The 27,016-nt window shown below is 56.0% G+C and overlaps 3 protein-coding genes across 3 annotated transcripts; 2 read left to right on the forward strand and 1 right to left on the reverse strand.

The window, feature by feature from the left end:
• Positions 1-705: 705 nt before the first annotated feature.
• Positions 706-2,566, reverse strand: Vmac (vimentin type intermediate filament associated coiled-coil protein). The gene is made up of 2 exons (XM_051139661.1): positions 2,351-2,566; positions 706-1,353 (listed from the first exon to the last, which is right to left on the reverse strand). The coding sequence occupies exons 1-2, from the start codon at positions 2,539-2,541 to the stop codon at positions 1,023-1,025; spliced, it is 522 nt and encodes a 173-aa protein (XP_050995618.1). The 5' UTR covers positions 2,542-2,566; the 3' UTR covers positions 706-1,022.
• An 855-nt stretch (positions 2,567-3,421) lies between these two features.
• Ndufa11 (NADH:ubiquinone oxidoreductase subunit A11) lies at positions 3,422-7,584 on the forward strand. The gene is made up of 4 exons (XM_051139659.1): positions 3,422-3,605; positions 6,414-6,506; positions 6,704-6,826; positions 7,432-7,584. The coding sequence occupies exons 1-4, from the start codon at positions 3,509-3,511 to the stop codon at positions 7,542-7,544; spliced, it is 426 nt and encodes a 141-aa protein (XP_050995616.1). The 5' UTR covers positions 3,422-3,508; the 3' UTR covers positions 7,545-7,584.
• Positions 7,585-9,520: 1,936 nt separating this feature from the next.
• LOC127212658 (3-galactosyl-N-acetylglucosaminide 4-alpha-L-fucosyltransferase FUT3-like) lies at positions 9,521-26,260 on the forward strand. Its single transcript, XM_051172743.1, has 2 exons — positions 9,521-9,556; positions 24,943-26,260. The coding sequence occupies exons 1-2, from the start codon at positions 9,521-9,523 to the stop codon at positions 26,014-26,016; spliced, it is 1,110 nt and encodes a 369-aa protein (XP_051028700.1). The 3' UTR covers positions 26,017-26,260.
• Positions 26,261-27,016: the final 756 nt, after the last annotated feature.

Here is a 27,016-nt window from a genome sequence, read left to right on the forward strand (position 1 = left end):
AATGCAAAGCCAGCCCAAGCTACAGAAAAAGTTAAGAGGCTAGCTTGGGCTACACAAGACTAGGATGCTTTCAAAAACAAACAAACAGACCAACCAATCACAGTGTAGGATTGTGTCTAGCTTGCAGGGGTGCTGGTGAGAGGCTCCCCCAGAAGGGGATATTTGAGAGAAACCTGGGTATCCAGGAACTGACCGTGGAAATGGAGAGAAAGCACTGAGGTGGCGGGCACAGGCTTGGGGCAAAGGCTGAGGCATTCTTGGTTATGATTTCTCAACCTACCTCTCCTTCCTAGAGGGAAGGATGGAGCTAAGGGGAATAGGTCCAAGGTTAATGATTTGTCTCCTTACACAGAAGAATAAAGATATTCCTCCCCAGTGAAGGACGGTACAGGAGGCGTAAGAGTAAAAATTGGAGGAAGGGGACTCCTATCAACAAGGCATGATGGCTCACACTTGTATTTGAAAAGACTGTGGGTTCCAGGGAAGCCTGGGCTATAGAGGGAGACCCCATTTCAAAGCAAACATACAAACAAAAACCCCAAAGGCAGGGCCTGTGGTAGGAGCCTGGCACCCGATACATCTCCAGGTCACCCTCCTGAGACAGCAAGTCTGAAGCGGACCTGGCTACATGGGTCCCTGTCTCAAACAGGAAACACTGGGGCTTCAAAGTCAGACCCAGAGATGAGGGGTCAGCCGCCACCCATCATGTCACTAGTCCCGTGAGATGACTGGTGTCCTTGGCCACCACACCTGGCTTCGGGCTTTGTGCACACTAGGTAAGTGCTCTACCAGCTGAGCTCCTGCTCCAGCCTTCATTTGTTTCTGAAACTATTTAAAATCAACTGAATGCAGCAGATACTCGAGCACTGGGGGAAAGTTGCTTTAAGCGAGATCTTGGCCTTTCATTTGTTGTGATGTTTAGATGTGATCCCAGTAATGTCCCAAGTCCCCTCCAGGCAGGACACTGGTGACTTCCCGGGGGCCTTGGCCACACATTCTGAGATTCTTCAGGACAGGGCAGTTCATACCGTGGTCCCAAACATGGCAGGCTGTGGCTCATCCTGGCCCCCCTCTTCCTCTTCCTCCCCCCCAGTGCTGTTGCCCAGGGGTGGGCCAGGACCATCAGGAAGCAGCTGGCCTGGTTCACTGGCCGGTAAGGGACCCAGTCCCTCGGCTTCCTCCAGGGTGGCCAGCAGCGAGGCCAGGGGTGGCCGCCAGCGAGCGATATCCTGCAGCAGGTCAGCCCGGGGTTGGAGCTGCTGGATCGTCTGGTCCCTCTGGTCCACTGTGGCCTGAAGGCTGCGGACAGCGGCCTCAGAGCTCAGCAGCTGCTCTTGGAGGGCAGAAATCTCCCTGGTGAAAGGACCAAATGAGGTAGTTACATATAGGAGATGCAGAAGTTGGGGAGATAGCTACCCGCTCCGGAACCCTCTGAGGCTCCCTATGTCCCCTCCTCCAGTACTTTTTTTTTTTTTTTTTTTTTTCTCGAGACAGGGTTTCTCCGTGTAGCCTTGGCTGTCCTGGACTCACTTTGTTAGACCGGGCTGGCCTCGAACTCACAGCGATCCACCTGCCTCTGCCTCCCGAGTGCTGGGATTAAAGGCATGCACCACCACGCCAGGCCTCAGTACTTCTTTATTTGCGTGCTTGTCCACTCATGTGGAAGTCGGGGTACAACTTTCAAGTTGGTTCACTCCTTCTACCCTATGGGATCGAGTTCTGCATCGGTCTCAGTGGTCTTTAGACACAGTGCCATCTTGACGTCGTTGGTAAAGCACTCCCATCCCCACAGCAAGCCTGGCCCACACCTGTCATCTCAGCACTCCAGAGGTGGAGACATGAGGATCAGAGGCTACATAGTGCCTTCAAAGCCAGCTGTCTCCCCAAAACAAAGCAATGCCAGTTTGGTGTGTCCTTCAGTAGTACTTCCTCTTGGCTCCAAACGGTTGTCACAGCTCTGACTATTCTTGTATAGGTGCTGACATCACGGTCCTTGGGTGCTCTGAGCCCTGTCTACCGATGTGGCCCCTACCCAACAAACACCTCCGATCCTCAGGCTGCACAAAACTCTTGCACCCCCAGGGCGAGCAGTACCAGAGAACTCGGCCTTGTGGGACAGCTGGCTCCGTTTGAACAGTTTGAAAGGCTTTCATGTAGCTCAGGGTTTAATCTCTCCATGTAGTCGAGGCCGGCCCCGAACTCCTGATCCTCCGGCCTCAACCTTCCCAGTGCTGCGAAGCTGGGCATTTAGTGCTCTGAAGATTTTTGCCCTCGGTTCCCAGCCCTTCCCGCCCGCCTCACTTGGGAAGTTCGCCGGGCCTCTTGGGGGGGTGGGGTGGGGGGGCCTCACCGGTCCTTGGCGCGGCCCAGCTCGTCTAGGGCGGCGCGCAGCTGCTGGTCCTGGCAGGCCAGGCGCTCGGCCTGCGCGTGCACCGTGCGCTCCGCCGCCAGCAGCCGCGTCTCCAGCTCCGCCGCGCGCCGGTGCAAGGCCGCCAAGTGCGCGTTCGCTTCCCGGATCTGCAGCGGCGGCGGCGCAGACATGGTCCCCGGCCGACCCTGCGAGGTCCCGCCCACCAGGCGAAAGCCCCACCCCTCGACCCCGCCCCCTGACGCGGACTTCTCAGGCTGCGGGGGGGGCATTAATTTAAGCCTTCTCTAGAGGCTCCGCCCCACCCTAGGGCTGACGTCATGTGGCCACGCCCCCTGAGGAAGCCGCGTGCCTTCCTCTTGGACTCCCGCTATTGGCCACGTTTCCACTAGGGGCAGGCCTAAGTTTGGGCAACGCCTCCGAGCGCAGCTAGTACTCAGGCCAGCGCAGATTGGGTCTGAGTCTAAGTATTAGGCTCATCCTATGATTGGTCCCTTTGCCCGGCCTGGCCACGCCCCCAAATAGTTGCACGCGGTCCTCTCTCGAAATGCCCACTTAGCCACACCTCCCTCCCCCCCCCACACACATACAAATTCTGGATCCCCGATTAGTCACCTCTGCGCTATGTCCCGCCCCGTCCCTGCAGTTCTGGCTAATCAGGTGGGGTTCCGCCTCGCGCTGTAAATATCTGCACTGCGATTGGCCTACCGTCTGTCAGTCTCACGAATTGACCCGCCTAACGAGGTAGCCGCTGTACTGCAATTGGTCGGACAGCCTGACCATCCCGTTTATGGGGACATCAACAGTCTCCGTACTAAGAACCCCGCCCCATCCCAGCTAGGGCTGGCAGCGTTTTTCTTCATTGACAGTGATGAGTCTCAGTTTACCTTTCCAAGAGTGAGGTCACGGGTGTCTCTGCCCAGGTGCACTCGTGGATATGCGCACGACACAGTTTGTGCTGCGTGAAATAAGACGTGGGCGCCAATCCGCGCAGTGCGCATGCGCACACGCCATGTCCGTGTCCGCGACGCTCAATAAAGTTGCGCTCTTGGCAGCCTCGCGAGAGTTGGAGGTGCCGGCTGCCCTTGAGCTAGCTGTGACGCGGAAGGGTCTGCGGAGCGAGCGCGGCTAGGCGCAGCCATGGCCCAGTGGCTCCTCCGAGCTTACGACGAGATCCCCGACGGCACCCAGTGTCACCGCAAGACCTACCTCACCACGGCCTTCGGCGGCCTTATAGGTGAGCACGGGCCCCCGAGGGCGGAGGTCAGGGAGCAAAGGTCAGAGGGCACGCAGAGGTCGCGGGGGCGTCTTGGGGCGCAAGGACGTAAGGTGCAGGAGCTTGAGAATTTGGAGGGGCGTCTCGGTTTTGAGGACAAGTTCTGATGTTGCCCGGGCTAGACCGCAGGCTCGATGTGTAGCTGAGGGTGGCCCAGAGTTCCCGATCCTCCCATCTCCAGCCTGGCCTGTAATTCATGGTCCTCCTGCCTCAGCTGCCCAAGTGATGGGATGACAGGGCTACACACCCCGGCTTAGCCTGTGGAAGATAGTTTTGTAACTATTGTTTGTGTCTATTTTTGAGATTTTTTTTTTTCAGACGAGGCCCCACTGTTGTAGCCCAGGCTAGCCTTGGACTCAGCGATCCATCTTTTCCTGCCTCCCGAGCGCTGGTATTAAGGGCGTGTGTGCCACCAGGGAAGATATTTATTTATTATTATTTTCAGACACGATCTATGTAGCCCTGGCTGGCCTGGAACTCAAAGAAATCCTCCTGCCTCTGCCTCCTGAGTTCTGAGAGTAAAAGCCTGCATTTATTCCTGGAAGATTCCAAATAGGACACACATGTATGGAAGGTCAGATATCTTGTTGGGGGGTCCCATGGGGTCACCTTGGGCGTTTGGGGCTCTCCTAGTTCGCCTCGACCTCACTCATTCATTCACTGTGCACTCTCTTAAGCCTCATTTGTTAATTCACTGTGCACCCTCTAGGCCTCAGTCACATTCATGCATCTACCCGAGGCTTTGCTCCCACCAGGCTAGGGCTGTAGGGTTAGGAGGTTGGGGGGATTTTTTGTTTGCTTGTTTGTTTTTGTTTTGTTCCTTTTGCTTGGGGTAGAGGTTGGGATTTGAGGGAATAAGTTCTCTCTTCATAGCCCTGCCTGTCCTGCACTCACTGTGTAGACCAAGCTGGCCTTGAACTCACAGAGATCTGCCTGCCTCTGCCTCTTGAGTGCTGGGATTAAAAGCGTGCGCCAGCACGGCCTGGATGATTTGGGGGATTTTTTAAATGGACAGAACATTGATGTTGGAGCCAGGGGATGATTGTGTGCATTGGGAGGGGGGAGGGCTGGTGTCTGTCTTGGGTGGATGTTGAGAATAAGTGGGTCGGCGGGTCCTCACCAAAGGCACCACGTTGAGGAACTGCTGAGGGGGAGGTGGGAAGTTTTATCTGCTTGGAGCCCCCTTCCCTGCATCCTACCACTTTTGTTCCCAGGCTCCTCACTAGTTTCTTGTCTGGCTCCCTTAACGGGGACATGGCAGGAGGACAGTGAACCTGCCTTCCCAGCAAGACGTAGCAGTGTGGGGGCGTGGTGGGACTCAAGAGTGAGGTCTCAGCCGGGCGTGGTGGTGCACACCTTTAATCCCAGCACTTGGGAGGCAGAGGCAGAGGCAGGTGGATCCCTGTGAGTTCGAGGCCAGCCTGGTCTACAGCGCGAGTCCAGGACAGCCAAGGCTACACAGGGAGACCCTGTCTCAAAAACAAAACACAACAGGGAGGTGGTGGGTGAGTAAGCGGCCTCTGCCTTGCTGGCACAGGACTCAGGTAGGAGTGGAGGGCTCAAGGGCGCAGCTGCTTCTGGAGGGTCTGGTGCTGCAGGTGGCGCTAAAGCTTGCCTGTGCCTATGCTAGGCTGTGGGGGAGTCACCACGGGGACAGCAGCTAGAGACAGGGTGGAAGACAGTCAGTCTGGGAACAGGTCCCCTGACTCCTGGCTTGTCACGTGCGGTTAGTGAAGTCATCCAGGGTCCCTGTGTCTGAACCTGGCCTTCTGTCGAGACCCTGTGGCCTCCAGTCTTGATGAAGCTTTCCAGTGGCCCCAGTGGGGTTGGGGATTGGGGTTTCCCTGTTAGCATTCTCACCATCCTGTATACAAAGAAGCCATGCTGACGCTGAGGCAGAGGGATGGCTGGGCTAAGAAGCTGCAGTCCCTTCGTAGCCTCCTGCACAGCACCCAGCTCCTTCATCTTTGAGGCCAACAGGGTCCTTCATCTGTGTTAGCACCGAGACTGAAGATCTACAAGAGCTCAGTGCTCAGCTCAGAGCTCTCCAGAGCCCACCAGGAAGGGTGCATGTGACATCCCCTGAGGCTGGAGAATGGTTGGGGAGCCACCTCAAGCTGGTGGCTCTGCTTCTCTGGGCTGCTTCACTTCCTGGGAAAGAGAATAAGATCCAGCGTGGAGGGCAAGGGGTGCTGATTGGCCTTACAGCCAGCTGCAAGGAGCCTCTGTCAGCTGCTCCAGGGAGCCGTGGACAGTGGAGTGGGGCTGCATGCCAGGCCTGGCCTGATTGTAATGCTTGTCCTGCAGCCCATGCGGTCCTGGGCTCTTGGCTCAGCATGTTACATGAACCGTGTTGTGAGGTGCGGGCTGTCGGGGAGTGGAGGAGATGGAAAAGCTGACCAGTGTGGCAGCGGGGTGGGCGTGGGAGGAACGGAGCCAGCCAGGTGTGGGGACGCGTCTGGGCCCAGCTGCCGGCACGTGGAAGGTCTGGCATCCCTGAGTCCAAGTGCTGCCAAGCTGGATTAGGCCAAGGTCCCAGCCCCTTGGAAAATACAGCCTTTGATGGGAGCAGAGAGGTACTGAGGCAGCCACATAATTGATGGCAGGAGGCCCTGGGTCATCAGCCTGCTAGGTCTCGGCTCTGCCCCGGCTGCTGGCGAAGGTCAGAGGTGGCCCTAGGCTCTGTCCTGGCAACAGTGAACCTGAGTTCCAGTCCTCCTGTATCCCAGAGGGCATCTCAGCAGCCTCCGCGCTCTCTCCCCCTCACAGGCACGGTGGCCTCCGCTTACAGTGTCGTACACAACCCTGCAGATACTCACCTGGAAGCAGTGGCCAGGATTGGCCGGTACACGTTCACTGCAGGTGAGCTAGCATCCAGGTGCCGGGGACACAGGTGACAGGAACCGCTGGGTGGGGTCCTAGAAGATTGACTGCAGGGCTGGCTAGGAGTGCACAAGGGCAGAGAGTGGTGGGACTCTGCTTTACCTACACAGGACAGCCAGGCTTTAGCTCAACTCTGCCTCGGTTTCCCCACGTCCAACCCCTATTGCCCCTTACAGCTGCTGTCGGAGCCATGTTTGGCCTTGCCACCTGTGTCAGCGCCCAGGTCCGAGAGAAGCCAGACGACCCCCTGAACTACTTCGTTGGAGGCTGTGCAGGAGGGCTGACCTTGGGAGCACGCAGTGAGTGGCTGTCCCCCCTGACACTGCAGAACTCCCGATTGCTCCAGTCTCCTCCCTCCCTGTCCCACACCAGGCAGAGGTGGTCGCCGCCTCAGCAGCAGGCAGGCCCAAGACAGTCATAAGTGCTGCAGGTACCCAGGGGCCCTGCCTGCCCCAGCTGCTCCAACCTGCCAGACTTTATCCTGCCTCTGCCACCCCTGTCACCGATAGTCACCGACTGTCCGGTGAGAAAGGGCCTGTGCCTTGCAGTGAGCATCTCTGTCTGCCCCTTCCCACTAGAGACCTGGGTTTGACCCACAGCCCCAGCCTGTCCTTTCCTCAGGCTGTGTGGTCCTGGGGAGGGGAAAGCCATGCCAGCCCTCAATGCAACTATGGGAAAAGGCAGAGAGGTGTCCCTACTGCCAGGAGTCAAGGTTGACCAAACTCACCCTCCCCACATAATACCCTCCAGTTAGAGGGTAGTTGGTACAGGACAGCCTGGCCTCCGTTTCCTGAGCTGTTAGAGGAGGCCCCTGAAGAAGCCTAGCTCTATCAGATCCCACCCCTCGGGGAGCTCCCGGATCACATCTGGAGCACCCCATACCTGATGCTGTCTTTCTCCACAGCTCACAGCTACGGGACTGCAGCCATGGGCTGCATGTACATGGGCATAGCAGCCACCCTGATGAAGATTGGCAGGCTGGAAGGCTGGGAGTTATTTGCTACCCGAAAGGTGTGAGAGGAACCCCTGTTGCAAATAAACACTATGTGTCCCTGTGTGCACATGTCCTGGAGAAAAATTGGCGGCCATGTGCCAGCCACGGGGGAGGCCGGGGGCAGGGGGTGGGGTGAGGCAGGGGTGGCAGGAAGCAGATGAGATGACACAGGCCCAGGCCTGCTCTGGGCACACAGGGTTCTTCTCAGGCAGCCAGAGAGAAGACCACATGCTCTTGCCTGCTGGCCTAGTGTGGGTTGTGCTGAGGCCGCTGACCTGGCCCCACAGACGGGAGCTGCCCACTGTGGCCACAGGGAGCTGGGGTGGAGAGCTGCGTTGACACAACTTACATTCCCGTGGCCAGCCACCAGCGAGTGGAAACCTGACCACCCCATGCTCAGGTTGCAGGCTTCCCCTCCCAGGCCTGTCCCCAAAGCCAACAGCTCTGGAAAACACGCCCAGGCCCCACACACAGGTTGTTCCAAGTTCCTGGGCAATGGAGCAGAGAGCCCTGGATGGGCTGGCCTGGCCTGTGGGCCGCCGAAAGCTCTGGGCCCGGGATGGAGCCTGTCAGCCTGGCCAGGTGACACAGGGCCCAGTCCCTGCTTTGTGGGATCCTGGCCCAGCAGCTGACAGCCCTGTGATTTAGGTGGTCCCGGAATGCTAGCAACGCCCGGCCCAGCACTGGCCGAGCTTCCTGGCAGTCGAGGAGGAAGTAGTGGACTCCAGCAGGCTGTGGCGGCCATAAATCAAGGTCTGTGACCTGCCTGAGGGTCTGGCTGCTGGAAGGCTGCACCCTCTGCCCTCCTGGAAGCACAGGCCTGGCCTGATGACCAAGCCGGGTGACACGCATTCCCTGCACCCCATCCATCCTCTGCAGCCCCAGGCACCATCTCAGGGTTCCCCCTAGGGCTGTTTGAGCTAGACTTGGGTCTCCCAAAGAAAGGGGTGGATGATGGGAAGGCCCAAGGGTGCTGGAGTTGAGGTGCATGTTGGCTTTGACTCCTGGGCTTCTGGCTATGTCAGCTTAGGCCCAGGAGCCTCCACTCTGCTCCCTCTGGTTATCACGACAGATCTCTTCAGCTGGGCCTCATGCACCCAGGCCTGGTTCTGCTGTCCCCACACAAGTTTGAATGACCTGGGGTAGCCACTCAGGAACACAGTCCTGTAACTTCACTGCCGGCCACCATCACCACCATCTCCTTTACCGAGGGACAGGAGTGGCTCCACCAGGACCTGGCATGGTGCTGTCTTGTCTACTGGTCAGGTCTTTGTCTTCCATGGTCCTGAGGAAAGGGCATTCAAAGCTGACGCCTTCTGCTCCCCCCTCGCCTTTCAGGGTGCTGCTGGCTCTGCACATAGCCCACCCAGCCATTCTTTCTGGGCCAGCTGCCAGGGCTAGAGTGGCCTGCCAGGCCCCCGCCTGCATCTCCAGACCCCCAGAAAGGGGCAGGATGGGGTGACTGCTCACCAGGCTCCAGGGAGCCCCAAAACCCAGGCCCCACTGGCCATAAACATTTACTAGCCAGCGAGGGGCTGACGTCACCCTCACACGGAGGCCCCCATCCGGAATGTCCCAGCAGCCTCCTGTGTGGAGCAGTGGGGACCATCAAGACAACACAGGTCTGGTCAGGCTCCCCGAAGGCCTGGGAGAAACACCCAAGGGGGAGGGGCATCAGAGGAGAGAGCCATGTCCTCAGGCCAGAGCAGGTGCAGGGAGTGCTGAGGCATACATACCCTTTCCTAGAACCTACCTGGCACACGAGGCCACAAGAACCTGCCCTGGCCGCTGCTGGTGAGCCCGAAAAGTGTCCGCAGGACACAGAGGGGTTGAGGTGTGGCTCAGGATCCCGCCTCCACCCACTGCCATCTGCCTCAGGGCCAAAGCCGAAGTCCTCCCTGGAGCCCTCAGTGGCTTGCTGTGCCCTCTCCCTCCCTGCTTCCTCCCTCTCTGCCTTTTCCTCACTCTGCTCTAGCCACATAGGCTTCCATGCTGCGGCATGCCGGTTCCCTCTTGCCGGAGGCCTTTGCACACGGTGAGCCCGCTGCCTGATGGGTTCGCAACTGAAGCTCCTCCATACCCTCAGGCTATCACCCCTTCAGACTCTCCTCCCATGGGTGAGTGTGCCCTTGAGTGGAGCTGTCTAGGTCCTGGCTGTTACACCTGGTTCCACCCCAGCATCTGGCGAGGCTCAAATAATTAAGGCCCGTGGCCACCCAGGCTCCAGCTGCTTGCCACAGCTGTGGACCCAGGGTCCTACCTTATCCGGCAACCAGAAGAAATGAACAAAGGAGAGACAGTGTGAAAATGACCACATTCCCGCAGAACAGTGTGGGGACAGCCTGGTAGACCGCTGACAGCACCCGTGTTGAGTTGCCCACAGCTGCCTGTCACCCACCCCAGTGGCAAGGAATTCTCACTCGTGCCTCTGACCTGTGGGCACCTGCATGCACACCGCCCCACGTATGTAACTAAAAATATTAAAAATACATCTTTGAAAAGCAAAGGAACAAGCTGGCCCAGTGGGTGAAGGGCGCTTGGTGCTCAGCCTGGGCAACACGCTGTTCAATCCCCGAAGCCCACACAGTGGAGGCGAAGAACACACTCCTGCGGGCTGTCCTCTGACCTTGGCACAAAGTACTCTAAATAAATATGATTTTTAAAGGTATGGGCAGGGAAGTCTGGCTCCTGGGAGAGCGGCCAGCACCCCGAGGTCCTGAGGCAGGAGTGGGGTCTGTGAGGTTGGTTTGGGTAGCTTTGAGTGTGGGTCAAGCCTGAGCTAAGGTGGTATTTCCCACAGAACAGTTGTATGATACAAAGCATGCCAAGGCCCTGAGACAGAAAACAGCCTGTGTGAGGGGCCTGGAGTCCAAGGGGGGGTGGGGTACAGAGCATGCCTGCCATCCCAGCACTGGAGGTAGAGTAAGGAAGATCCTCTGCTACAAAGTAAGTTTAAGGCTAGCCTGGACTATTGGAAACCTTGTTTTGAAAAACAACAAATTCATCTTAGTGAATTTGCTGGGCAGCACTGGCCCACCAAACGGAAACCGAGGCACACACGGCCTCCCTTCCACTCTGGGGTCCACCCCATGCGTGCCCACCCCCATCGGCACACACAGGCCCCTCCCAACAGCCAGGACCTTGGGGCTTCCCACAAGTGCTGGGTGGTCGATGAGGATCCCCCTTGGGCGCTGAACGGCAGCTGAACCTGGGCAGGGAAGGTGTGAGCCAGGCCGTGGGCGTGGAGGGGGGGGCGCGCAGGAGTGCATCCCGCCCACCGTGGGCGTGGAGAGGGGGGGCGCTGGAGTGCATCCCGCCCACCGTGGGCGTGGAGAGGGGGGGCGCTGGAGTGCATCCTGCCCACCGTAGGCGTGGAGAGGGGGGGCGCTGGAGTGCATTCCGCCCACCGTAGGCGTGGAGAGGGGGGCGCAGTAGTGCATCCTGCCCACGGGGGATGGACGGGGCGCCCAGGGCCTGGCTGGAAACCTGCAGACCCGCTCATTAAAGAAACGGCAACCGGAAAACTGAAATGGTTTTTTCTTTCTACTTCACGGGTTTTGTTGTCGTTCTCTCAGTAGGTAAAGCACAGCGGGGCTGCCCCGAGGGTTCCGAAGGCTGTTTCTTGAGAATGAATCTCAGCGTCCCGGCCCTCCACCATCTCCAGGACTGCCAGGCCGGTGTCCTCTTTCTCCTCCCAGCAGTGCTCCGGCAGGCAGGCTGCTTGTCCCAGTATTTTCTCTTCTCCTCACGGCTCTTCTGGTCTCATCTCTGTTCTCTTACTACAGCTCGGATTCCAGCCTTGCACATGAAGACCCTCCTGCTCTTTTGTTGTTGTGTTTTGTTTTACGAGACAGGGTTTCTTTGTGTAGCCTTGGCTGTCCTGGACTCGCTTTGTAGACCAGGCTGGCCTCGAACTCACAGCCACCCGCCTGCCTCTGCCTTCTCAGTGCTGGGATTAAAGGCATGCGCCACCACGCCCGGCCCCGCCTCCTCTTTTTAATGGCAGTATAATATTCTAGCCTTCTAGAGTATCCTTCTGCAACCCTCATTAAAGCTCACTCCTGGAGGAGCCCGCCCTGTGCCCATAACCTGTAAAGTGTGCTAATTAGCCAGCAGGTGTTCGGTTTACAGAGAAACTGAGCCTGAAGGACAGAGCCCCCAAAATCACCATTTTTATTCCTTTGTCCACGCAGGTCCCAACATTCCTGAATGAGGACATTTGTTGCCCCTAATGGCTACTGTCAATACTCATTAGAAACAAAGGTATGGCTGACCTCAGATCCTGAGAGTGTGTAAAAGGACGAGTCTACTGTTCTAGGATAGTGGGAAAATATCCTTACCCTAAAAACCTCCATGTTCCACCTCTGCACTCCTGTCCCCTGTAGTCCAACGACCACCTGACTTTTCAAAGTGGCTCCTTTGACTCGGCCATGTCCATTTAAAGGGCTCCTCTACTCTTCATGCTTGCTGGCCCCTTGTTCAGAGCTGCATAATATTCCATTTTCTGGAAAAATACATATGCTGTTCCATTCACCCAGGAATGACATGCAGATATTTGTTGTCATCACTGTTCTTTGAAATCCAGTCTCCCCATGGGGCCTAAAACTCATTATTCTCCTGCCTCTACCTCCCGGGTGCCCAGATGCCAGGTGTGTGTCACCAATGCCCAGGTGGAAGGACATCTGCTTCCTTGCAAACCCCAGAGATCATGTGAATGGTTCGACAAACATTCACACACATGGGTTCAGTGTGGACACACATTTTTTTTTTAATCTCCTTTGGGTAAATACTCAGAATGTGACTGTGGGCCTCTGTGGTCAGAGCAAATTAGTTTTGGGGGAAATCACCATCGCCCTCCCCCTGGCAGCCCAGCAGAGTACCCACAGGCCCAGGTAGGTCTTCTTCAGGATTTTGCCGTTGGCCGTGTGGCCTGCCTCTAGTAGCCATCCTGGTCATGTCTCATTTTAATTTGTGTGAAGCGTTGCTTAGTTGTTATTTGAGCCTCTTGGTGGAAGCATGGCAGTTATTTTTTGCCATTTTAGAGACAAGAGAAAGCTCAGAGGATGGTAGTCATGTTCCTAAGGTCACACAGTAAACAGAGAGGAAAACCAGGATATCTGAGCGGCACCACAGTGCTTCTACTCACTGACTACCCTGACATCCAAGAGTAAGGGGTGTTGAAGCATGTGTAGGAGTTTACCAGAAGAGGAAAGGTGATGAACGGCATGAGAGATGGATTGGAGGAGAGAAAGTTGGAATGGCTTGCTTGCCCAGGAGACCCCAGGGTGCTGGGCGCCCAGGCTGTTCCTTCTTCTCTGGGCTGAGTCCCTTTCAAGTCCTTGGCACAGCTGTGAAGATCCAAATGTCCCAGCTGTCAGTCACATGAGCGGCCTCACTCAGGTCCAAGGCCTGGTCCCCACCTGGGTGGTCTGGACACAGCTAAAGGCCCTCCCTTCCTGGTCTGTAGGTGAAGGAGGAGAGTGTGGATACTTCCTGTAGCAGACTGGTGCTCTGAGGGTGGTTGTGGGCTCCCTTCCTGGCCTGACTCCCATGATCCCAGCCTCCAGCTGCAAGAGTAGGTGTCCCCTGCCCTGCCCTGCCTCCCCCACCCTGCCCCCATTAGGGATAAATGGCCAGCAATGTGAAGCCTGGACCGACAGGCGAGGGGAGGGGGCAGGGCTGTTGTCCCCTCCCACGCAGCTGGTCTCTGACGCACCTGGAAAGGCCATCAGTGGTCACCTGACTGACACCTAGCAGGCCCCTTTGAGTGGCTCTAATTAAACACTCCCAGGGCCTGCTTTTGTTTTGAGACAGGCTCTCTTAGCCCTTCGTTGCCACGAAGCCTGCTGGATGACCCCGGGGAGCCGCAGCTGCCCGCACAAACCGGGATTCCACCTGTCTGCGGGAGGTGGGGGCTCCTGGGGGCCAAGCGTGACTGGGAACTTCAGGATGCAACCTGAAGCAAACGTGCTAGATGACTGGCGACCTGTTGAGGGTGCAGGGCTAAGGCTAGATCCTTCTCTGGGCAACCACGAGCTGAGTGAGCCACAGAGGAGGAAATCTGAGGACCCTGGCAGAACAGAGACCCTATCACACCTCTTGGGAATTTGCTCAGGAAAAACCCAAAGCTGCTGAGAGTAAAGGTCGGAGGTGGAGCCCCTGCCTAGAAACCCGCCCCCCCCCCCCCGTGAGGGACTGGGGGCGTGGTCAGAGGGTGGAGCCCCTGCCTAGAATCCCCCAATGAGGGGCTGCGGGTGTGGCCAGAGGGTGGAGCTCTTGCCTAGAATCCCCCAGTGAGGAGCTGGGGCGTGGTAAGAGGGTGAAGCACTGAATGAGATCTTTAAGGCCCCACTCACCTGAAGGGTCCCCAGCCTCTTCCCAGGTCACGTTACTCTGGTTCTTCAATCTTCAGGGAGCTGTCAAAGGCAAAGCTGCAGTCTGTAGACCTTGGATCCAATTCGGGCTCTGCGGCTTTGTGGGCCACGTGACTCTGAGCCCATTACTATGCCCGTGCCTCAGTTTCCCTGTCTGTCAAGTGGAAATAACGGGCCAGCAATAGCTGTGCTGACGCCCGGGTGGCTCGCTGTATCAACCGCTCTGATTTATGCCGCGTGTCTGGCCCTCCACACAGTGCGCTCACTTAGGGGCCCCCGCCAGGCCCAGGCCTCCCTCCTGGCCGGCGGGGAGGGGCCGAGCGGGAAACAGGCTAATTTTAGTCCTGATGACACCCCCCTGGCTGCCAGCCTTGTGCAAACATCCCCAGCCAAGCTGGAGGTTCAAAGCGTCCCCCACCCCCCACCCCCAGCCCGCCACGGAAAGACGCTGTTTATTCATTCTTGTTGGCCCAGCAGCCCCAGCCTGCCTGTGCCTGCCACCCAGGACTCTGTCCAGAGCCCAGTGTCGCCCCACCCGTGTCACCCCGGGGGGCCCAGTTTACCTGAGGCCTCTCCAAGGCGGACAGTGGCCCGGGGTGGGGGTGGGGAGGCACCCAGGGCCCAATGGGGTTTGCTCTGGGAGCCCAGGCCCCAGAGTCTATCCAAGCCCACTCAGACATTGGGCCCTTCCAGGACCTAAGTTGTACTCCACGGGTCTGGAGGAAGATTCTGTCAAGGCAGGGAGGATTTGCAATCAAACTTAGGATGCCTATCTGTCCATCCGTCCATCCGTGCGTCTGCCCATCAGAGCTCCCACTCTGTCAGGGAACATTCAAGTTGTCAACGGCAGGGACAAAGGAGCTGGCGAGATGGATAAACCAGGATGAATGATGGAAGGAGGGGTGTCATGTGTCTCCCCAGGAGGAGCAGGCACATTGCGGGGTTGGAGAGGGTAGTTTCCCTATGTGAGGCAGGTCTCCTGTAGCCCAGGCTGGCCTCCAACTTGTTCTGTAGCCGAGGATGGAAGCTGGGGCCAGATGCATGCTGGGTGAGTACTCTATCCACTGAGCCCCTGCAGAAATGTGAGGCACCACTGTGCGTGTTGGTCCGAATGAGCAAAGATCCTGGGGTCAGGACACTGAAGAAGCTGAGGGTCCTCGGAGGGTCAGAGACGAAGCCTTATACCCAGTTCTCCTCCCGTGCCGACTTGGGAGGTGACAAGGGTACTGAGGGCTGCAGCTGGGCTGCTGAGAGGCTCAGTAGCTGGCAGGTGGATTCCAGCTGTAAATGAGGGCTTCCGGAACATTCTGAGAGTCCGCGGAGGGGAAATTATGGCTCTCTAGAGAATGCTAATGGGACGGCAGGGCGGATGGGGACACATTCCAGAGCATCTCCAGCACGTGGCATCTCCATACGCTCCCCGTGGCGCTGGGCCTGTTGCCCAGGTTGTCTGCATTCCTAGATTTTTTTTTTTCTTTACCCTAGTGTGGGACAGGTGTCCTAGAAAAAGAAAGTCCCCCCCCCCCAAAAAGCCACACGCACACACACGCACGCACACGCACACACACGCACGCACACACACGCACATGCACGCACGCACACACACGCGCACACACACACACACACACAAAACCTGTGCTATTTAACCTCTTCCTCACAGGCTCGCTGCTTTTCTTCTGGTAAAATTCTTGACTTTTTTTTTTTTTTTTTTTTAACTTTTCAACCACCACATCTCAGACTCCCCAAAACCTGCTGAAGAGAAAGGCCCCTTTGTTCTTGGCCCTGCACGTCTCTGGAATTTTCTCTGCCTCCCAGCCTCCCTGCACCTACAATGTCTTGTTTTTGTTTTTTTTCTCATACTATTTGGCAAGGACCGTTTTCTTTTCTTTCTTTCTTTTCTTCCTTCCTTCCTTCCTTCCTTTCTTTCTTTTTCCCTTCTACTTGACAAAAGATGGTGACATTTCTTTCCAGAAACGCGAAATCAAGCGTGCCTGTCCCGCCTCTTTGCCCACAGGAGTTGAAATTTAAGCTGCGTGAACCCGGTGGGGTTGGGGTGCCAGGGAAGACAGACCCCGACGTGCCAGGGCCCCTGGGGTGAGGACAGGCCGGGGGCGGCAGCAAGGGGGTGCCAGGTTTCTGTCACCTGGAGTTTCCCCAATTCTGGCTGCATTCCGCTCCCCCCCATCCTCTCCCCCCCTCCCCCCGCCCCAGAGGAATGGGAGACTGGGAGGGACTGTGTTTTTTGCTTTATTTGTTTATTTTAGGCAGGGTCTCTCTAAATAGTCTTGGCTGTCCTGGAACTCCCTCTGTAGACCAGGTTGGCTTTGAGCTGATAGAGATCCCCCTACCTCAGCCTCCCGAGTGCTGGAATTAAAGGCCTGTGGCACCTTTTCGTTTTTCTAGACAGGGCTTCTCTGTGCAACTCTTGTTGTCCTGGAACTCTCTCTGTCTCTCTGTCTCTGTCTCTCTGTCTCTGTCTCTGTCTCTGTCTCTCTCTCTCTCTCTCTCTCTCTCTCTCTCTCTCTCTCTGGTCTCCAACTCAGAGATCCACCTGCCTCTGCCTCCCGAGTGCTGGGATTAAAGGCATGGCGCCAGTATGCCTGGCTTCGACCAATTTTTTAACAAAAATACAGGAAAGGGATACCGAGGCCCAGGTGTAGGAAGCCGTGTTTTCTGGCTCCCGCTCACAATTCTTTAGAAAGATCTGTAAAGACTGTGAGGTACCGGAGTGGCTATCACGAAGCCACCTGTTCCCACAGATGTCATTGGCATGGGGTCCACTTGCAAGCTAGTCAGGCTCCAGTTTAGAGATGTGCTGGGACCTCCTCAATGTCCCCAGCTTCCAGAGACTGGTCTTTACCCCAAAGTCAACAGATCTGAGATCAGATGGATTCAGAGTTCATCATAGAGCCGGGTGCGGTGGTACATGCATGTAATCCCAACAGTCTGGGAGGCAGAGCCTGGCAGACAGATCTCTGAGTTCGAGGTCAGCCTGGTCTACAGAGTGAGTTGAGGACAGCCAGGGCTACACAGAGAAACCCTGTCTCAAAAAAAAAAAAAATGCTCAAGGGGAGACTGGATTGGGATCGGTAGCTGTGAATTTCAAGAGCTCTCTGAGACTCAGTTTCCCTATCTGCACAGTGAATATACAGGGAAGCCAGCGGTATGTTCCACCTGGCCCAGGTGGAAAGAAGGAAGGAGCCCTTGACAGGCAGCGATGTGGGGAGCCTGGGGTGCTTCTGACAAAGCCACCAGTGACCCCAGGTCTGAGCCAGATCCTGCGTGCCTATGGCTCCTGAGCCACCCACACAGCACACCTGGCTCCTGGTGTGTGGGGAGGGGCCCAGGAGGCAGCAGCTGGTCCTGGGCGCACGGGGGACTGGCATGGGGTCTGAGAGCCCTGTTACCCCCTCCCCCTATGCCCCGAGTGGTATGGTAGTGAATTGTTCCCCAGCCTGGAAGCAGATCCCTCCATCGTTGCAGCCTGTGGCCTCAGGGATGAAATTTCTAGCAGGCTTGTAAGCTGCAGTGAGGGAAGCATTTTTAAGGCCTAACGAGAGAGAGCCAAGACCCTCACTGGGATGGGCGGGTGGCCTTGCCCAATTCTGGAAGCTGGTGCCAGCTGGCCCTGAGCCCGGGGGAAGGATTCCCAGGGGCTCTCATCCTGGACAATGGCATCAGTCGCTCAGAGAGGTTCAGAAGAAGCCTCAGGTCCCATAGCACTCTTAGGAGGAATGCTGGTCCCCCACTGGACAAGGGTCCCCTGACCCGAAGAACTGGCCCTGACAAGTCAGTGGCTGGTCCCTCTGATCATCTTGGGGCTAGGCAGGTTGTGGTCAAATGCTTGACAATTTTGGCTACCTGTGTGACTAAGGTGGGGACCAGGAAGATCAGTCTGTACAAACATTGCTGGAAAGGAAACTGTCTACAGAACAGGTGAGTTGGAGGCGTAAAAGCCAACAGTAGCTGAGTAGCCAGCTTGAAGAGGGGACAGAGTTGTGAGGGGCAGGGTGCTCAGGGGAGACCTTGTTCCCCCACCCCCTGCGGTACTTCCTGCCAGCAAAGCCCTGGGAGAACTGCTAGAGACAGAGTGCTTGCCATCCAAGCATGAGGACCTGAATTCAAATCTCCAGAATGCACTTAGTGTTGTGTACCTGTAACCCCACCGCCGCGGAGGAAGAGACAGGAGGACCACTGGACTCACTGGTCAAGCAGGCCAGCTGAACTGGCAAAGCTCCAGGGCAGTGAGGTCCTGCCTGAGAAAACAAGACCGAGAGCAACAGAGACAGCCAAGGCTGACCTCTGTCCTCCACAGGCATGAGTGCGCATGCGCGCGCGCATGCGTGTGTATGTGTGTGTGTGTGTGTGTGTGTGTGCACACATACACATGCACGTACACACACACAGAGAGCTTCAGGTTCATTTCCAGTCATGCATACACATACGAGTGTGCACACGCGTGCACACACACCACACACACCTGGTTCATGCGTGCATGGCATTCTCCAGAAGGGGCCAGAAAGGGCACACGGAGCAGGGGTTCTGAGTGCCCTCTGACCCCCAACTATCCCTTGTCTGCAACTGAGAGTCCCAGGTGGAGCTCAGCTCAGACTTAGGCTCAGCCTAGATTAGGGACTCAGGCCAAGATCAAGGGTCAAACAAAGATCGGGGCTGATCCTGGGGGAGTCATAGGCTCAACCCAGAGTCATAGGCTTATGGCATGGCCCGAGAGCGTCACCCTGTCACTGGCCTGATGAGCTGGCTTCCATCACCCCCATGGGGCTGCACCTAGGGGCTTCCAGGCTGCAGGAGGCTCAGCAGGGTCGGGCTTAAGAGTGTGGAAAATTCCTGCCAGGCCCGGGGCCTGCCGGCTCCCACCGCAGCCCACGCCCCACAGTGACCTGATGACGGATGGGTGCCTGTTGCTCCAGGCACTTCAGGGGCCCTCACACCTGGTGCTGGTGTGTGATGATCCCCCACTGCCACCCCCACAATCCACCTGGCCATGGGTCAAATAAGAGTGAGCCACTTACTGTCAGAGGTGGGTGGACCTCTCAGGCCGCCATGCACTGTCTCCTGGGCAGGAAGGCAAAGGCCTCCTGGCCCCTTGTTGACCCATGCTGGGATAGCCAAGCTCCCTTTGTAGCTTTGTGGGGACACTCAGAAACCAAATGTGAATGCCTGCTGCTAGATTATGGGTCAGCGAGCTGTGCTATAGAAGTGGGAAACTGAGCCCAGCTCTGGCTGCCTCGGTGACCAAAAGTCAGGCTCAAAGCCGCAACCCCGCATACTGCCAGATGACAGGGTCGCGTTAAGTGATAAGAGCCCAGAGGGCCTCCACTGGAGACCTGCTTTTAGGATTCATTTTATTCTGTGAAATATAATCCAACATGTTTTCGGCCCTTCTGTCTCGTTCTAGCATTTCTGTCCTCAGACCGCAATCCAGCCAGGAGAAGCAGGCCGCGCTGGAAAGGGGATCGCGATCTGGCTGGAAGGACAGGAGAGTTAACCTGGGGTGGCTTCCTGGAAGAGGCGCCTGCACATGGAGGCTGCACAGAGTCCAAAGCTCACTCATCCCACGCTTGGCCACGGGCCTAGGGCACAGTGACGTTAAGACTGACAACCCATGCACAGAAACCAGTTTGTCTAACAAGTCACAGACAAACTCAGACACACAGAGAGTGGGCACTTCCTTCACTTTCCCCAGGATGCCCATCAACATGGCACACGGGGACTACCGGTGACACAAATCAGAGACACTTGGTAGAACAGGAACATCTGCCTGCAGTTTCCATCCCCAAGATGAGACCGATTCTGGTTCCAAACCCAGCCTTCCAGAACATTCTCTATACACCAGAAGAGGAAATAAGTAGCCAGGAGAGCTCACAGAAGGAAACAGTGGTTTTACACTCACAAACACATCTTCTCTGCTTGGAAGAGAGATGCAAGCCAGAGACCCATGTGCCCATCCCTCTGCCTGATGCTCCCCACCTCCACCCCCGGATTCTGGATTGCTCTGTGCTAGAGGGTGACTTTGTATGACCCTCTGGCTTCCGCATTAACTGGAGATCCGCTTTCATCACACTGCCACAGTTACTAAAAGCACTCTGGACTCCTTTTTTCCTCATGGCCTTTGCACAGGCTTCCAGCCTGTCTCTTTTTCATTCAGCCAAGGGGCCAAGGAACCCTAAGTGGTCTAAGCCACGCAGCCTCAGCTAAAGGCAGAGGTGGGACCTTGAATTCAGGGTGCTATCTTTCCAGAGGCTGATGTGTGTGGCTGGATCAGTCTTGACGGTGGGTTGGGTCACCTGGAGGAAGCATAAAGGATAGGGTTGCGGTGTACTTCCGTCTTCCTTTTGTCAGGGTTCCCTGGGAAGGCAGCTGGTACCACAGGCTCTGCAGTCGCAGTTACCTGCTCCAGGTAAGGTCGCCTGGGAGGACAGTTTTCCTTGCCTCACTCTGGAGGAACACCTCTCTTGGGAAAGACCATTTCAACCTGTCCTTCCTCTAATCTACCCTTGCTTTTATTTTTTTGTTTTACTTTATTTTTTTCTCTTTTCTGTGTAGCTTTGGCTGTCCTGGACTCACTTTGTATACCAGGCTGGCCTTGAACTCACAGTGATCCACTTGCCTCTGCCTCCCGAGTGCTGGGATTAAAGGCGTGTGCTACCATGCCCGGTTTACCCTTGCTTTAAAAAAAAAAAAAAAAAAAAATTCCTGTTGCAGCCTGAGCTGGTCTAGGACTGATGGGGAGGGGCTGATGGCTTGCAGAGTGACCTGGACCAGAACCAGCAGAGCCCATGTCCATGGACAGGCACTTTACAGAGGCTTGGGTGGATCTGGGCTTGTGGAGTGGCAAGAGTCTCCTTGACTTTCCAGGGATGGAGTCAGAGTTTAAACCTTATGCTGACCCAGGGCTGGCCTGGAAAGCATACAGCCTCCAGGTGAGCCCTTGGCCCAGGTCATGCTCTCACACACCAAAAAGAGACAAAACTGGACTGTTCCTGTTTTGTCTTTTCTCCTTCTTCTTCTTCTTCTTCTTCTTCTTCTTCTTCTTCTTCTTCTTCTTCTTCTTCTCCTCCTCCTTTTCTTTAAAGGTTTATCTATTTTATGTATATGAGCACACTGTCTTCATGCACACCAGAAGAGGGAGAGGGCATCAGATAGATGGCTGTGAGCCACCATGTGGTTGCTGGGAATTGAACTCAGGACCTCTGGAAGATCAGCCAGTGCTCTTAACTGCTGAGCCATCGCTCTAGCCTCCAGCTCCTCCTCCTCCTCCTCCTCCTCCTCCTCCTCCTCCTCCTCCTCTTCTTCTTCCTCCTCCTCCTCCTCCTCCTCCTCCTCCTCTTCCTCCTCCTCCTCCTCTTCCTCCTCCTTCCTCCTCCTTGTCCTCCTCCTCCTCCTCCTCCTTCTGAGTCTCACATAGCCCAGGCTGGCCTCAAACTCCTTAGGTAGCCAAGGATAACCCTGAACTCCTGATCACTCTGCCTCTACCTCCACCATGCTTGGATGACAATGCGTGCCACCATGCCTGGCTTTGGGGACAGAACCTGGGGCTCCGAGTGTGATGGGTTAGTGCTGCCACTGAGCACCACATCTTGGCCTCTGCTTTGTTTTGAGGTGGGGTCCAGGTTAGCCTGAATGCTCCATCCTCCTGCCTCAGTGTCTGGAGTGCTGGGATCACAAGTGTGTTAGCTTGCCAGGCTGCGGGTTGGGAATATTTTTTCTTCTTTTGGTCTTTGTTTGTTTGGTTTTTTTCAACTGAGTTTTGTTCCATTCCAGGAAGGTGGGCTTTCCCCATCCCTCTAGGTAAAGTATCTTGGAGTCGGTGTGGATGGGATTTGGGCCCCATTCTTTGTTCAGATCACTTGTGGAAGCCATCACTCCCACCCGGGTAGGGCTGCCCAGACCAGGATCATGTGACGTTGGTGTAAAAACTTGATTCTGTCTGTTCCTTGAGGCACATAATGGGACTGAATAATGAATGCTGTGTAACAGGAGAGGACACACCCAAACCCAAGGCTGGGCCAACTCGCCATGCTACTTTCTTCTTTCTGTCCAAACACCTTGCGAGAAGTCCAGGTTTAAACACCAGACTTGTCCTTCATGCCACCCACCTGCTTGATTCAATTTATAGGGCATGGAATGAAAACAGGAGGACTCTGGAATAAGTGAGGGGCTGGGGGCGTGGTCAGGGGTGGAGCCCCGCCTAGAATCCCCCAGTGAGGGGCTGAGGGTGGGGTCAGGGGTGGAGCTCCCGCCTAGAATCCCCCAGTGAGGAGCTGAGGGCGTGGTCAGGGGGTGGGGCCCCGCCTAGAATCCTCAAATGAGGGGCTGAGGGTGTGGTCAGGGGTGGAGCTCCCACCTAGAATCCCCCAGTGAGGGGCTGAGGGCGTGGTCAGGGGTGGAGCTCCCACCTAGAATCCCCCAGTGAGGGGCTGAGGGCGTGGTCAGGGGTGGAGCTCCTGCCTAGAATCCCCCAGTGAGGGGCTGAGGGCGTGGTCATGGGTGGAGCTCCTACCTAAATCCCCTAGTGAAGTGATGAGGGCAGGGCTCAGCCCATCCCCCTTACTTGCCCCAAACCCTGGGGTTCTAGCCCTGACAGAAGGAAAGGAAAGCGTTAGAAAGGATGTAGGTGACGGGGCTGTTACCGGCAGCCATCCTGGCCATATGTCTCCAGAACTTTCTCAGCTCCTCAAACTGTACCATAGTCCAACAGGCCCACCATGACAGTCCCACAAGTGACCCACAGACGAAGTTTTTAACTTGCTCATACACGTTCCTTAATTTATTTATTGTGTGTCCACACATGCCATGGACCGTATGTGGAGGTCAGATGCCAACTGGCAGGAGTTGCTTCTCTCCTTCCGCCATGTTGGACCCAGGGATGCGTCTCAAGTCATCAGGTTTGGTTGCAAGGAAAAGGAAGAAGGAAGAAAAACTTGTGGTGACAGCCGCACCCAGCACCTGTGTTTCTTTTTCTTTCTTTTGTTCCTACTGGTTTTGTGTTTGTTTGTTTGTTTGTTTGTTTGTTTGTTTTCACGTGTGTTTTATTATTTATTCGTGTGTGTGTGTGTGTGTGTGTGTGTGTGTGTGTGTATGTGTGTGTGTGCTCGCACGCATGCATGCATGAGCGCAGAGCCTGAAGAGGCCAGAAGGTGGTGCTGGTTCCCTGGAGCTGGAGTTAAGGTGTTTGTGAGCCTCCAGGTGAATGCTGGGAATGGGGGAACCTGGGTCCTCTGCAGGAGCAACCCGTGTTCTAACAGCTCAGTCATCTCCAGCCCCAAGTGTCAGGGTTTAGAGGACCCTTAAGCCAGGCAGGGTGGGACACCACAGCCCCCAGGGAGGCTGAGGTAGGGGGATCACCATGGGTTTGAGGCCAACCTGGGATACATTAAACCCTGTCTCAAAATTCCAAAAGATACGGGCTGGGGAGTTAAATGTAAAGTGCTCGATGCCCTGGAATGGACACCTGAGTTCAAATCCCCAGCACTGACATTAAAAAAAAAAAAAAGCCTGCAAATCCACATGTACACTGCCTCAAATCCCAGAGCTGGGGGCACGGAGACAGAAGCATTCCTGGGACCCAGTCAGCCGGACCATGAGCTCTTGACAGAGACATGTGAAATTGACCCATTTGGCTCCTAACAGCCATATTGAAAGGGCTCTGGCTGGGCGGTGGTGGCGCACGCCTTTAATCCCAGCACTCGGGAGGCAGAGGCAGGCGGATCGCTGTGAGTTGGAGGCCAGCCTGGTCTACAAAGTGAGTCCAGGATGGTCAAGGCTACACAGAGAAACCCTGTCTAGAAAAAAAAAAAAAAAGTCAGCCGGGCGTGGTGGTGCACACCTTTAATCCCAGCACTCGGGAGGCAGAGGCAGGCTGATTGCTGTGAGTTTGAGGCCAGCCTAGTCTACAAAGTGAGTCCAGGACAGCCAGGACTACAAGAGAAACCCTGTCTCAAAAATAAAAATAAAAATAAAAATAAAAATAAAAATAAAAGAAAGGGCTCTGTGGTCCCCTAGTTGTCTGGCCTCACCATCAGACTATAGATCTGGGCTGTCTGTAGATTGGGGCACCACCTGGTCAGTGGAGGAGACTGGGGGAGGGGTGGGGAAATGGTAGGTTGGTCGGGGTCGTCAGTGACTCTTGAGTGTACGTGGCTAGATTCATGCCTGTCTCTGAGACAGGAGATGGATGGTTCCAGTACTGCATGGATCAGAAATGGGGAGTCTGTGAGAGCAAAGGTCCCCAAACTGAGTTCCACCTTCTAGGTAAACGTGGGACCTCCTCATATACAACCTCAAAAAAAAAAAAAAAAAAAAAAGGCTGCGTCTTATCCCTTCCTGCCAGAATCTTAGAATCAGAACTCCAGAAACTTCTGTGAAATTTTCTACCCAGCTCTGATAGTTCCTCAAATTGGAGGAGAGTCAGGGAAAAGATGGAGCGCAGGGCAGAGAACAGAGTCTCCCGGAGACTCCTGCCCAGTGGAGGGGTCATTTCTCTCAGCAGGAAGGAGGAGGTGCAGTGAGGGGCCAGGTCTTTGGGTCTCTGGTTCTTTGCTTTTTGTGATGTCCCCTGAGTACTCTCATCTGTCATAAAGGAACCAATAACAATTTCTCTCAAAATCTAGCTGGATGTGGTGGACATGCCTGACACCCCAGCACTCAGGAGAGGGAGGCCGGAAAGGCAAAGTATTCAATGACATCCTAAGCAACTGGGCAACTTGAGGCCAGCCTGGGCTGCATGAGACTCTTCTGAAAAATTCAAGTGACCGGGAATATTAATATTGGCACCTCCAGCCGGGCGTGGTGGCGCATGCCTTTAATCCCAGCACTCGGGAGGCAGAGGCAGGCGGATCGCTGTGAGTTCGAGGCCAGCCTGGTCTACAAAGTGAGTCCAGGATGGCCAAGGCTACACAGAGAAACCCTGTCTCAAAAAACAAAACAAAACAAACAAACAAACAAAAAAAAATTGGTACCTCCTCCTGCTCCTACTGAACAGTCATCAGTCAGTGACCTGTCCTACCTTCCTCTCTCTTCCTAGGTACACTGGCCCATAGGTATGACCCAAGCAGCCAGGGCACAGTTTCCTTGGCGCCTGTGCCTCTCAGGGATGCTGCTGCAGCTGCTGGTGGCTTTGTGTTTCTTTTTCTACACCCAGGTATCCCTTGACCAAACTGGCCCTCCAGCTCCCCGTAGCACCCCAGGGCCCCGGCCTCTCCTCATCTTACTGTGGACCTGGCCCTTCCACCGGCCAGTGGCTCTGTCTCCCTGCTCCAAGATCCTCCCAGGCACGGCCGACTGTCAGCTGACCACCAACCAGAGTGTGTACCCCCAAGCAGATGTGGTCATCATCCACCACCGAGAAGTCAGCACCCATCCCAGGTCTCAGCTGCCACCTCAGCCGAGGCCACCGGGCCAGACCTGGGTGTGGTTCAGCATGGAGTCTCCCAGCCACTGCCCCAGCCTGTCAGCCCTGGATGGTTACTTCAACCTGACCATGTCCTATCGCAGCGACTCTGACATCTTCACGCCCTATGGCTGGCTGGAGCCATGGCTGGAGCCTCCGCTCCAAACCCAAGTCAACCTCTCTGCCAAGACTGACCTGGTAGCCTGGGTCGTGTCCAACTGGAATTCCACGTCAGTCCGGGTGTTGTACTACCAGAAGCTTCGGAGTCACCTCCAGGTGCATGTATATGGACAAGGACATATGCAGCTTTCCAAAGAGGACATGTTGGAGACGCTGGCCAGATACAAGTTTTATCTGGCGTTTGAGAACTCCCTCCACCGGGATTACATCACGGAGAAGCTGTGGAAGAATGCCCTGGAAGCCTGGGCCGTGCCTGTGGTCCTGGGACCAAGCAGGAAAAACTATGAACGCTTCCTTCCCCCTGATGCCTTCATTCATGTGGATGACTTCGAGAGCCCGGTGGACCTGGCTCGGTACCTGCAGAAGCTAGGCAGCGACAGCCTGGGCTACCAGCGCTACTTCCGCTGGAGGGAGACTCTCAGGCCTCGCTTGTGGAGCATGGGCCTGGCATTCTGCAAGGCATGCAGGGAGCTGCAATGGAACCGGAAGTATCAGACAGTCCCCAGTGTGGCCTCTTGGTTCCAGTGATGCAGCCAGCCAGGGACTGACAGTCAGGAGTGTCCTGCCCATAAGTCATAGTCTGGAGCCCCTCTGTGTCACCTCCTGGAGACACCTCCTTTATCTGGGACCCCTAGTTGGGCATCTCAGTTGCTCAGAGCCTTGGCTCTGGGACCTTTACCTAGAACTCTGCCCATGAGGGATGTGAGTAGCCAGAACCTTGAGACACATCAAAGGAGCTTGCTCCTGACACACCCTGCCCATGGTCCTCTTAATGGTGGGTGGTGGGTCGGCCTCAATTGCTCGTGGTGTTTATGACACACTAACTCCTGTAGTGGTGGTGGGGTTGTGATCTGTCACGGCTGACCCGCGGGACATTATTCTATGAGTTCACCCAAGGTGACCTTGTGTTCTTCCCTTGGTGACACTTGGACACAAACTGGGAGTGTTTGTGATCGGGACACTCTGCCTTGTGGGTGGCCCTGTGCGGCTCCCGAGCCTGGGTGCAGAGCCGAGGCTGCGGGAGAGACTCTGTTTACGTTTCCATCTCCTGGTGGGCTCCTCCCTCCTCTGCGGCTGGCATGTTGGAAGTGGGAGGGAGACAGGCGGCCAAGGTCCCTGCAGGCCTGGGTGGGAGCCTGCTTCCCCAGGCGCGCGGGGATACACACCCACCTGGGCAAGGGACTCTCAGGGGAGCACGCATGGCTTTGGACTCCCAGAGCAACTCTGAGTCTCTGTGGTCTGACCACACTGGGGAAACTGAGGCCAGGAACAATCACGACGGGTTTTCTAAGACACGTGGAGCACTGTCAGCCGATTCAGGTGAAACCAAACAGGGAACTCCATCTCTCCTCACTCTTTGTGTCACAGGAAGGCCGTGGGGAGCTGGACGGACTCTCAGCTAGGAGCCTGGTCCTAACACACACCCCATCCCCCCACCCTCACCCCCCAACTTCCAGTCCCTGCCTTCCACCCTGAACACCCGTGGGCTGGGACCACGAATCCCTGCAGGGCACCTGGGAAGCCCCGC

The sequence above is a fragment of the Acomys russatus genome, chromosome 31 (assembly GCF_903995435.1).
Source record: "Acomys russatus chromosome 31, mAcoRus1.1, whole genome shotgun sequence".
Lineage (NCBI taxonomy): Eukaryota > Metazoa > Chordata > Mammalia > Rodentia > Muridae > Acomys > Acomys russatus.

Coding starts and splice junctions, on each gene's coding strand:
- Vmac (XM_051139661.1), bottom strand. CDS start 2,541: ATGTCTGCGCCGCCGCCGCTGCAGATCCGGGAAGCGAACGCGCACTTG. Junction 1,354..2,350: donor CTGGGCCGCGCCAAGGACCG/GTGAGGCCCCCC, acceptor TCCTTTCACCAG/GGAGATTTCTGCCCTCCAAG.
- Ndufa11 (XM_051139659.1), top strand. CDS start 3,509: ATGGCCCAGTGGCTCCTCCGAGCTTACGACGAGATCCCCGACGGCACC. Junction 6,507..6,703: donor CCGGTACACGTTCACTGCAG/GTGAGCTAGCAT, acceptor TGCCCCTTACAG/CTGCTGTCGGAGCCATGTTT. Junction 6,827..7,431: donor GCTGACCTTGGGAGCACGCA/GTGAGTGGCTGT, acceptor CTTTCTCCACAG/CTCACAGCTACGGGACTGCA.
- LOC127212658 (XM_051172743.1), top strand. CDS start 9,521: ATGCCGGTTCCCTCTTGCCGGAGGCCTTTGCACACG. Junction 9,557..24,942: donor GCCGGAGGCCTTTGCACACG/GTGAGCCCGCTG, acceptor CTCTCTTCCTAG/GTACACTGGCCCATAGGTAT.